General features: G+C 41.2%; 1 protein-coding gene across 2 annotated transcripts in view; it reads right to left on the minus strand.

The window, feature by feature from the left end:
- Positions 1-10910: 10910 nt before the first annotated feature.
- Positions 10911-12137, minus strand: part of ipo11 (importin 11) — a 162627-nt gene continuing 161400 nt past the window's right edge. Inside the window, exons 30-31 of one of the 2 annotated variants that reach the window (XM_080765089.1) lie at positions 11391-11555; positions 10911-11355 (exon numbers count right to left, since the gene is read on the minus strand). In XM_080765089.1, coding sequence (XP_080621215.1) covers positions 11391-11555 — 165 coding nt within the window. In that variant the 3' untranslated portion in view covers positions 10911-11355. Of the gene's footprint in view, positions 11556-12137 lie in introns of both variants that reach the window. The other variant, XM_080765088.1, reaches the window with a different exon arrangement.

Consider the following 12137-nt stretch of genomic DNA (forward strand, 5'->3'; position numbering starts at 1 on the left):
AATCTAAATGTCACGATCGCGTTTTTTTGCTCCCGATTTTTCACACCAGGCCTTCTCAACTTTGAGAATACAAGTTACCCAGAGTAGTTGGGTTGGAAGTCATTTAGAGACACCTTCATGAACACATTGGTGAAGAAAGCCATTATTTTTGCAGATGGCAAAAGTTGGCATAATAATAATTGGTATAAATGTGACTATATTTTAAAGGCAGCACTCGTTTGCACACTAGCATGCTACAAGTACATGTGATTACTTTAATAGTTTCATTGTGAAAGTTCAAAGCCACCCACAAATTGTGGTCCACAATCCATCCAAGCTGTGTAACATTACATTTTAAAGAGCAGATAGATTTTTTTTAACAACAACACTGTTCATAGCTCATCACTCATGTAAACAGTTTCTGTTTCAAACAAACAATGCACTGGTGCAGAAGAATGACATTGTGCTGGACATGAGGATTTGCCACCTACTAATAAATCAAATTCGAAATGCTTCATAATAATAATAATAATGTACCATAATAACTTACCAACTCAATAACGTATTTGATTTTAGCGGAACAAAAATGTTATGTTTAGAAGAGAATGCTTTGTTATTAGGTTTATTTCTGAAGCAACATAGCCCTGGATTGCACAGTGCTGCTATAAGAACTAAACTGGAGGAGAAGAGATGAAGGAGGAGAGAGGTGATGAAACAGGTACCTGCGAGAGTTCATAGAATTCATACTCTGTAGGTGAATGACGAGATCTCGGAGGCAATTGATGAATATGGATCAGATTAAGTACACAGGCTGACCCACAGGACATGTACACTGTGGTGACTTCATACAAAGAGTAAACTTCGTAGAGTTATTTACAATCGGGCCTGTCTCTGTGAGAAGCTGTCAAGACCCCAGGGGTCGCGGGACAGTTCTAATCTCAACAGGCAATCCAACAGCTGTGTGTGTGTTCAGGGAGCTTCCTGCTCTCTGTTCTCTAGCCTACAATGTATTTGTGATTGAATCAGTTAGACCTGTTACTAATACACTACACCTTTCATACATACATTTCACCTTTGTGACATTATGTGTTAAATAAGGTTCTGCAATACTTCATATCTAGTATAGATATGAAGTTAGTCCTATTGAGATAAACCGTATAGTTAAGTATAGTCACTGTGTGCCACATGAAACTACATGCAAATGTGTCCCTCCTACTCACAGGAACGTCCTGTGAGTATAACGTTTTGATTGGCTCTCATAATAGCGGAGGTAGCCTGTTTGTGTCCGGAGGAGGGACTTTGAATTGAATAAACTGCAATGTTGGAAACACTGTTGTGGGTTCACATAGATTGGCGTAACGAATGTGACATCCTGGGCACGGGGCCTTCAGCCCGTGCCTGCTGCCTTGTACTGACTGAGTGAATCCTGACAATAAAGCTGAAGGATTCGTAAGACTGCAACTTGTTGCCTGCCTCCGTTTCTTCCCACTCATTCAACCATCGCTGCTACCAGACAAGGGTCATTTGACACAAAATATATACATCACAATCTTGGAGATACGACAGTCAAACGCTGGTGTTTGGTCTCCTCATCTTATCCAGGACACATATGGTAGAGAACCTCCCAGGCAATGGCTTTGGCACAACCGGGAAGAGAGAGGGTGTGCATGCGCATGTGCGTGCGTGCCTGTGTCTAATTTATACTTAGTTGCAATATGGTGTCACGCACGAAAATGGCAGATCTACAAGCACACAATGCACCACAGCAGCATGTGACGTGAACTTGTAGGTCAGCAATGTTTTTGGTCCAAGACATAACTCAGGCTGTACACATTGCTTCATTGTAGCACTCAGTTCGGAGGTTCAAGGACAAAGAGAACACAGAGAACACATATTTCTACATGAGCAGCAGACTTCTGTCTGCTAGTTACTGGTTACAACAATTGAGTGGGAGTGCATGTTACATGACTAAAGATGTCAATTTCTACTGTAGCTGCATGAGTGAAGGGGATAATGTACAGCAGATCTGAATATTCCAACAGATACATGCATACAGTACGCATGCTGTTCAAAGTAGCAACTAGAGAGTGGTTAAACAAAAGAGGAGAATAACTACTAGACTGGGATGAAGAAGTGCTCACTGCGAACACCAGTTTAATTACTGAACAGTCAGGCCTCAGACAGAGAAGAACTTTATTCTGCTGTCTCTCTGTCTGTCATCATTGTTTGAATCTGGAACAGTGCTAATCCTAACCTCTGTTTGAACCCTCTTTATTTAGCCAAACAGACCTGAGTTTGCCCTGAACTTGGTTTGCTCTCGTTTCCTTCAACACCAAATCTCTTTGCCAGAAATCGACCCCCCCCCCATAGAATTCATGCATGTTTAGTGATGTCAAGAAAATGACGTGCTGAAAATCTGAGATACTCCCTCTTGTGTGCATTACCCTAGTTGGCTGAGTTGTAGAACAAACACTCACACGCACGGACTGACGGACGCACACATGCACACAGCCATGGCACTACATTTCCAACCCCATTCTGTGGAAGGTCGAAGGGAAAGCGCTACTGATGCTCTCACCAAAATGTCACTGTATTACAAATATTGCATTATAAAAACAATTCCCTTAGAAACATTTATTCAGAGCGATGTGTTGGTTTGCAGTTCACATTCATTAAACCATGCATGGTTCTAAGTCAACAGTAATTTGAATTACAAACTCAATTAATATAGGCCTACTGTTATGTGTACTCCTTCTGGTAGTATCTCTTTCCTTCTGTGGGATTGACACCATGACCTCCACTTGCATAGATATCACTCTGCTCTAATTGCTTAGCCAAGACGCTAATTGTCAAATTTATCACTGAGATTACAATGTGTACAAACCTGCTGTTTGGAAGGAATCATTGTGTGTAGGAACATATGCACATCAAATCAGGGAATTAGGACTATCACTCATAATTTTTTGGCAGTTAAAAACACTCAGTTCAGATGAACATTACCAGTGAAAATGCACACACACACACACACACACACACACACACACACACACACACACACACACACACACACACACACACACACACACACACACACACACACACACACACACACACACACACACACACACACACACACAATTTGTTTGCATTCGAAGAATCGAAGTAGGAGTAGGACAAAGGTTATATGTCCTCCTGGTGGGGGCTCCTCACTGGCAGGTGAATCAGTAGGATGTGACAGCAATGACAACAAAGACGTGTGTGGGGAGGAATCAATTGGCATAACAACTAAATTGGGGAGAAAAAAGGGTGTAAAAGATAATTGGCTACTCTAGAAACGATTTAAACGTGTTTATACCCATGACTAGTGGCTAGCCACAGACTTTATATGAATTTGTAACAATTTTGGAAATATTAGGCTGCAAATGTCAAAAATGTCCCTTTATGTAGTTAGATTCTAGGACTTGTAAGTGTTGTAAGTGTATTATAACCTTGAGATGGCTTTCCTAAAGGGAATGGAGAGAATTAATGACAACGCTGCAGTCAATTTTCCACTTCGCTTCTTAGGACCAACTGAGAATGTTATGGGGTAAAAAACATAATTATTCTAATTGAAACTGAACTGAAACTGAGCTGACCAATCTATTTAGGCAGCATGACACAATTACATTACTTTTATTCTGCCCTGTTGGAAACTATCAGCTCTCTACAGAGTGCATAATGAAGCATGAGAGGAACACAATTCCAGCCATAAATGATGTTATATCTGATAAGCCTATGGTGAAGTGAAGACATGAATACCATAATTATGGGGTATTTATCTGCATGCAATTGAAAGGAAAACACATGAAAAAACTACCAGACCGCATTTTCTGTAACATGCAGACACCCAGGTCTCTTAGCTATATCAACAAACCCCAGCTGCCACTCATGAAATCTTAATATTCAGCCTGCAGTTCGGCTTCCTTTATGTGGAATAACCAGGGGGGCAGTCAGACAGATATTTCGTGAAGCCACTAAGGAAATCGGGACTGTTGTGGCGCTGTCATTGGGCCCAAAAAAACCCATAGCTCCATAGAGGCCCATGTATTTGGGCCCAACTTCACCTAGACTGTATTACCTTAATAAACATGGTAATGAATACTTTCTGCTTCCAGTCACTAGTTTAAAGTCTCATTTCTCATGTCATAATATTCTTTTTGGAAAATTATGGTCCCATTTATTTAAAAAATGAGCATAAAGTCACGTATGTTCTGAGGGTCGTGGCTACCGTTACAGTCTATGAACGGGAGCCACCCCCCGTTCAGTCAAAATAAAAAACCAACGAAGAGTAAGGGGGGAAGTCCCGCCTCGTTGTCTGGGCCAGCCAATGGCCAGCTGGGCCCAAACGGAGCCAGCCAATGGCCAGCTGGGCCCAAACGGATCTAGAAATATGGCGACTTACAGTGCAAGGAATTACAGGCTTCATTCTACGTCAATGTTAGACCCGGGGAACACTTTGTCCATGTTTTTTACAGTCTATGGGAATAACACCTTTGAGTCATTGGGGCTAGCAAACAAGTGAGTCTCACCAGGGCTCCTACAAACGCACCAGGGCTCCTACAAACGCACCAGGGCTCCTACAAACCCTGATCTTGTAGGAGGTTTTTCTGTGGCATACAGCATTATCTTTACCTGGACAGAAGGTGCCTTGAGGCTCAGACATGCTTGTAAATGTTTGATCAACTTATTCAATTTATAGCTACATACTGTGTTATAGGAAGAATAACGTTGTAAGCAGACTTCTATGGTTCGGCTTCCTTTTTTAGTATGACCAAGTTTGTTTTACTGTTATTTCTGCATTCTGAAACTCACACTAGCCCATACACATTTGGGACTGAACTGATGTGTGCTGATAACACCTTGAAACATGTGCGCAAACATGCATGTATATGAATGAATGAATGAATGGTTTATTTCGATCTATTCATATATCAATGCACAAACCTCAGGAAAAGTCTTCACAAGCTATAATAATGGTCACTTTTTGTCCTTTGTGTTATTATTACTACTCTCTCCTCTACATTCTTTGGATCAGGGCTCAGGACGCACAGAGGTTTAAATAGCCTGCCTCAATCAGATGAAAGCATACAAGTGATTCCTGTGAATCTTGAGCTGATTTGCTGCTTTGATTGCCTGCCTGAACCAGGTCTGCACACTTCACATCATTTGGGTGGCATAATGGATACATTGTGATGTAGAGTAGTATGTGTGTGTGATTATTATGCACATTGTAGCAGCCATGGATGTAGAGAGCATATTGTCGTCATGCACACCATGGCAGCTGCAGGCCAAATTATAAATATATGCAATTCTGCATATTGCATTATGTATATAGCTTACAACAAGCTCATGTCTCTGCATACAAACAAGAAGAATGGACACTGTTTAAGGAGAGGCTGCAATATTATATTATTTTAATCTTAATTAAGGGAAGGGAGGGATTGGTCCCTGATTGTATTTGTCTGTTTTTTAAGTGACCCAAGCCTGAAGTGACTTTGGTCCCTTATTGATTTTGTCTGTTTTTTATTTCTTTTCGAAACGTGGTCATATCATGGTAGAGGGTTATGCCAAACGGTGAGGATGCAAAGCCCACGACTATTGGCCAAAGGGTGGCTCAATTGAAAATCCATGAACAGGCATAGCTCATGAACCGTTTGACCATTGGCAATAAAACTTCGATAGGCATGTGCATCTCCTCGTGCCGAACAACTTTCGTGTTCTCTCACTTGACCTCTGACCTCCCCCTGCGCCCCGGCTGCAGGGGGAGACAGGGGGAGTCACACTCCCAGGCCTGATCAGCATGCACGTGTGCCTGTGAGTTGGCAGAGCAACCCCTGCCTCCCCTGCTTACAGACAGTCTTGACAATGCTTGCATGTCTGTAACATGTAACCTTTGCAGTAATAGTGGGAAAACTACTATTCTCTATCACTGGCAGGTATTAGATGAAGTAGCCAGCACAACACAATTGAATCAAATTGATTGGCTTCCACCGATAAGGTCAGCTGACACAAACTGTTAACAGCTGACAAAGGCTGACCTTTCAGTCAATATCTAATACATACCAGTGGACGCTTGTATCAAGTTTCATTACATCACAGGGGTTGCTATTAAGACAAAACAGGAGCATAACAGTATTTAAAGCTGATCTTTTGGGATCATACCAAACAGAGCGAACTGAGCCACAACAGAGGAATCTGATCGTTCAGATCCGGCCAGTCAGAGTTTACACCAAAACCAGTTGTGTTGGTATCCAATTTACCACTGGGCTTCTTTTCGAACCCAAGGAAGCTGGGGGGGGGTCTCTTGTTTTGGGGACCTTGCGTCGCTCCAGATCGAGAATTAGCGAGGCTCTGGCGAGCTCTCTGACTGCCCGATCGTCAAAGTTAAGCATGTCTAATAGATGGGAGAGGCGTGTGGATATAGCCTATATGTCCATTCAATGGCCGGTACCCCGAGCCCTCCCTCCCGTTTACTGTGGAATATGAAGTCACGGGTTGTGTGTGTGCTCAGGCCAAACCATTCTCTTCTCTCACTCGCTGTACAGTACACACACACACACACACACACACACACACACACACACACACACACACACACACACATATATATTGCTGTATCAAAAAAGGAAAAACCTTCCAAGGAAGGGACTGCACACTCCAGGGAACAGAGACGGACAACTTACTGCATCAAACTTATCTATTAGCACGACACGTTTCGCCGTGTGGTGCTTTAAAACTGTGTTGCTTTAAGAATTATATTATTTTTCTATGATATATCTCATCATGGAATTAATGTCAATATCTTGCTCAATACTATAGCTTTGTACTGTTTGAGTAAATACACATCTATCATATTTTCTTTTATGAGCTTATCAATGTTCATATCTTGCTCAATACTGAGTGTAGATTTGTACTGATTGACTCAAGTATAGTTAGTATAACATTGTGTCCCCACCACCCGCAAAATGGTGTCTGGCACCCCTAAATAAAACCCAAATTCTGTGGTGTGCACGTGCGCCACAAGTGCCCTTTTAAAATTTCGGCCCATGCCCCTCCAAATCCCTGTGCACATCCCTGTTACACACAAAGACCCCCAGGAAAGTGTTCTAAATCTTCTAAACGTCATTTAGAAGATTTAGTATGTATTTTTATAATATTTTAATATAATTAAGTATTTAGTATAAGTAATTTTTTTTGCAAAAAATGGTGATGTTTCCCTTTAAGTATAGTACTTGAGTAAATGTACTTACGTGTAGTTACTTTACACCACTGCACAGTATGCTGTATCTTGGATATTCTTTAATCTCATGGTGATTCCATCCGTTCCATTATAGACTGCAATCCATCTCCATAACAGGCTGGTCAATGCTAATTGGAAAGAGTAAGAAAGATTAAATGCTGTTGTTGGTTGCTTCCACAGAACTATTTAAAACCATTAGTCATGACCCAGGGCCTGACACTTTCATCAGGAAGATTTCATGACTGTGCCTGTAACACACAACAGAACAGAACGTGAGTAGGGTGCGCACAGACAGCCACACACACACCGGCACTACTTGAGCAGCAGACAACATGATATGACCAGGTAGTGCACACATGCCTGCAACCTCTGATTTTAATTATAATATTTCACAAAGGGACAAGAACAGTTACCTCATCAATCAAACACACACACACACACACACACACACACACACACACACACACACACACACACACACACACACACACACACACACACACACACACACACACACACACACACACACACACACCAGTGATCACCAGCTTTGAGTGCACGTCAATTATATCAGACTGAATAGAAAATCTCTTCAGTCACTGGCAGACATTGATTGGTCATGTTCTTTTTAGTTTTTGCTGGTCAGACACAGAGAAGAATTCCCTGTCATAATGACGTCAGGCATGTAGGGGGTTTGTCAACAAAGACCAGCATTGCTTTTCTGACTGAACATCTTCAATCAAAATTGCAATGGCGTTAAGTAATGATTAAGTAAATGTGTTCAGTATACTTTACTTGAGAATTTGTACTATTTTTTAATGCATATAATCTTTACTACAAAGACAAATATCGTGCTTTGACAAATTATTGTCTTAGGGACGCGATAAAAACATATATTCTTTTGGATGAACTATCCCTTTAACTAAAGTAAGAATTTGAGTAACTTCACTTATATAAATATTATTTATTAATATTTGACCAGAAGTTTACTTTACCAATCTGAGAATCCAAATATTCCGGAAAACAGCGACCCCTGATGCGAGGCAACAGTCTGTCTTGAGAGACAAATGCTTTACTAATAAGTACTGGGATTGAGCACTTATTCCACCACTAGTTAAAGTTGCATTGCTCAGGCAGCACCAGCAATGGAACATAACGTTGATGATGTGGGAATGAGAGCACAGGAAAAGTTGGTATCAGCAAGACACAGAATTAATATATTTTCTAATGTCACAGTCTTCTACACCAACTTTCACTACACAGCAGTGATATGTAAATGTCTACAGAGATGAGACCGAAAACACCAGAAAAGCGTGATATGCAGAAAACAGGATATAAACAAGGCACCAATAATATTGATTTACACTGAAACAGTAATAATATTCACAGTGAGAAACATTTTTAGAAAATGCAACATTTTGGCCATGTATTTATTGAAGCCTTTTTTGGGGGGGGGGGGGGCATGGATCAATTCCTATTGAAAACGTAATCAGTAAACCGAAAATGTCTACCGTGTGTTCTGTTCAAAACATTGTAATTGCAGAAAATCAGTGATGCCAGAAATACTGTAATACTAGAAAATAAAATAAAATAGTAAGAGAAGTGTTGAGAATAGGTTAGGATGAAAGCATTATAGGCCTTGATTCTGACTACTACTCAACTCTGTCACAGTGTACAAGGATCATTGAGAGAACGGGAGGACATTTTCTTTACCCCTTTATCCCTACGTACGAGAAACACTAGAAATAGCCAGTCTACAATCTCACAACAAGTCACATCTTGACTTTTTGTGCAGCTGGTATATCTGCTATTTTCGCCATTTCTGAAATAAAATTGAGACATACAGTACTGTACATTTCCCAAACCTGAATGCATGTATATAATTCAGTCTGACCAGAAGCAGGGATAAAACATATGACCAAAGGGGGGCATAAAAAATAGAGGCATGGATCACTCAGCCCTAGCTAACTGTTAATCACCCTGGAGAGCATCTGCTAAATGCCTAAATTGTAAATTGTCCCCTCAACCCAGCAAATAAAACATATAGGATACAGCACTTCTAGTGCAAATTCTGTATTCACTCAGAAGCCTAGGGTTCTTTCACTTTAAGGGTTAGGGTACAAGCTGGATTCTATACCTCTCTCTAGAACAGCAGTCCCCAAACTCGTTTGGCCATGCACCCCCTATTACCCCAACAACAAGTCTCCTTGCATTTGGCCGAAAATTATAATTTCTTTAATATGATTTATGGTAAATAATCACAGAATGTCACTGCACTGAGACATGCAGCTGCTGTATACTCCCACAGCTGCTCTATACATCTTACATCTCTCTGGTTTACCAGACTTTTACGTTTTTGTTAAATAACACCATAAAACCGTCATTACCCTTTACATGTCACGCACCCCCTAGAGGGCATTCACGCAGGGGGTGCACACACCAGGTTGGGAACCCCTGCTCTAGAAGGTCCCCACATGATATATTAGACACAAACTTTTGACAGTTTAAATTATGTTCTTATAACACATTAAAAAGGTTTAATTATTGGTTTAAACCTATGCATGCAAGTCCAAATATAGAACCTGGGTGCCAGTAAGGTTTATTGTATTTGCTTATTTTTTTTAAATTCTTTACCATTATCTTGGTTTATTTACTAGCGTTCAAAATGACTGATTTATACAACAGCTATCGTTTCGGTTTTTCCACCAAACCTATTTACTACTGAAAAACCACATCACTCAAATCATAGTCACTGCCAGAGCAATGGGTAAAGCTACACTAATTTAAAACCATCTTAACACAGGTTTACAGCGCCTGTTTCAGCAATTACTTCTGGCAGAAGCAAATTATTTTAAATAAACGTTAAGGTGAAGTTACCCTTTAGGGCCTGATCTCAAGCTATGTTTGCATTCACTCCATGAGCAGTGAAATACATGAATCAATCAATCATCTGCAACAGTGAGAACAGGGTCTGCAACTGCATGCAAATCTGTACAATTCCTGCTACACATCTCAGACCTCTCAACCGTTAATGTTTCTCAAACTTTTTCATAACCCCCGCCTGGAAAGATTGTGTGCCAGGGACCCTGACACATTATTTGTGAATATTTCAAAACATATTCCACAGACTTCTTTTAAAATAGCCATTGCGTTGCACAACGATGTGAGAAGTACCACAGAGAGAAGTGTTTAAAATGGGTGAAACTGTTTTTTTGGTTATTAAAGTGCTCCGACACACCATGAGTTAGCAGCAGTATATATTTATACACATATATACTGTATATAGAGAAATGTGGTTCAGCTCACTTACAAATCAATCATCCATTTAAAAATCACCCATTTTACAGGAAAAACAAAAACCTCTAGTTCTATCAGTAGTCACTTCAACTTGATCTCTGTATATGACAAAAACAGGAAGAAAAGCAACTTCAAAGTAAAAAATAAAAACTAAAACACCATCATGCTGAATATCATCCATACTTTACATACATACAAAATTACATTTTTTTTCTCTTTTAAGAATACGTTGCTGTAAACACTGCTTTATGTCCTTCAGTTGGATTTGTCCACATTCCTGCTCCTACAAACCGGCAGCGACAACCCCCCCTCCCACCCCACCCCGTAGAAAAAGTCAAGAGACTCCTGCTGTGGAGTCTGCTCTGGCACCTGCAGATATCCCCTTTTTGTTTTTAAAGCATCCCTCTGATATTCTATCCATTCCACACAAACACTGCATTAAGAGAAGAAAATAGAATAAGAAGAATGGAATGGAAGCTCTATGTATACATGGTTATCTTTTTTAAATGTCATGGTATTGTCTCTCTATGGGTCTACAGGAATGAATCCTGGCTTGGCAGACAGTAGGGTTCTGGGTAAGGAGAAGGGATTGAGGGAGTCTAGCCCAGAGGAGGTAGTCCACAAGGCTAGGTAAGGACTATAGATAAGGCTTACGAGGAGAGGTTTGGGCCATTAACCCATTAGTTAGAGGGGAAGGGATGGTTGCCTCTCTCCCCTTGTTTTTAAAGTAGGCAAAGGTGTGTGTGTGTGTGTGTGTGTGTGTGTGTGTGTGTGTGTGTGTGTGTGTGTGTAGCAATGGACTGTAGAAGACAGGCAGTTGGCCAGCTGCTGAGACTCAGAGGCCCTGGAGGAACTCTTGGAGCTGCCTGACTATCTCCGTGTCCACGGTCGCCATCAGGACCCCAAAGCCCTGGTCACCCATCAGCGCCTGCTGGGCCTTCAGCTTCTCATAGACGAACTGTTGCAGAGAGACACTGTGCACTGGGTCCTCCATGGCCAGCTGCAGAGGGAGGGAACACACACAAACAGGCACTAAGTTAACTGTAGCTCCTGCAGCAGTTACCTCGAAGACATTAGCTGAAGTGCACTGTGGGTGCAGTCTGTGGTGCTGTCGTCTCACAGCTACAAGGTCCCGGGTTGGATACCTGCCGGGAACGCTGTGGGCGTGTTCTCTCCTCCACGTCATCAGCGCCCATACACTAGGTGGTGTTGGTGAAAGGGCCTTTCAGTTAGTACTGTGTACAGTATGTACTGTACTCCCGTGTCCCCTCACAAAAAACAGGCATTTAGCAACGACTACAAATTAGTTATGAATTCTCTTTAATCTAAGAATAATCTATTGGTTTAACAACATTTATGCCACGACCATTAAAAATAATCTTAATTTTCATTCATGTTGGCTACATTGATCAAATCTGGAGTGCAATCCGCATCAAATAAAGGAAATTAAGCAAACAATGTAGTGGAGTAAACATAGTTTGAGACAGAGAAGGCATATTTTATGCAGCACAAAGATGTCCTGTTACCTTGGATAGACGTGATGAAATCAAGGGGCCAGCTATGCACTCCAATGTTGAAGCGC

Source organism: Protomyctophum bolini (assembly GCF_963924005.1).
Source record: "Protomyctophum bolini genome assembly, chromosome: 6".
NCBI classification, from domain to species: domain Eukaryota; kingdom Metazoa; phylum Chordata; class Actinopteri; order Myctophiformes; family Myctophidae; genus Protomyctophum; species Protomyctophum bolini.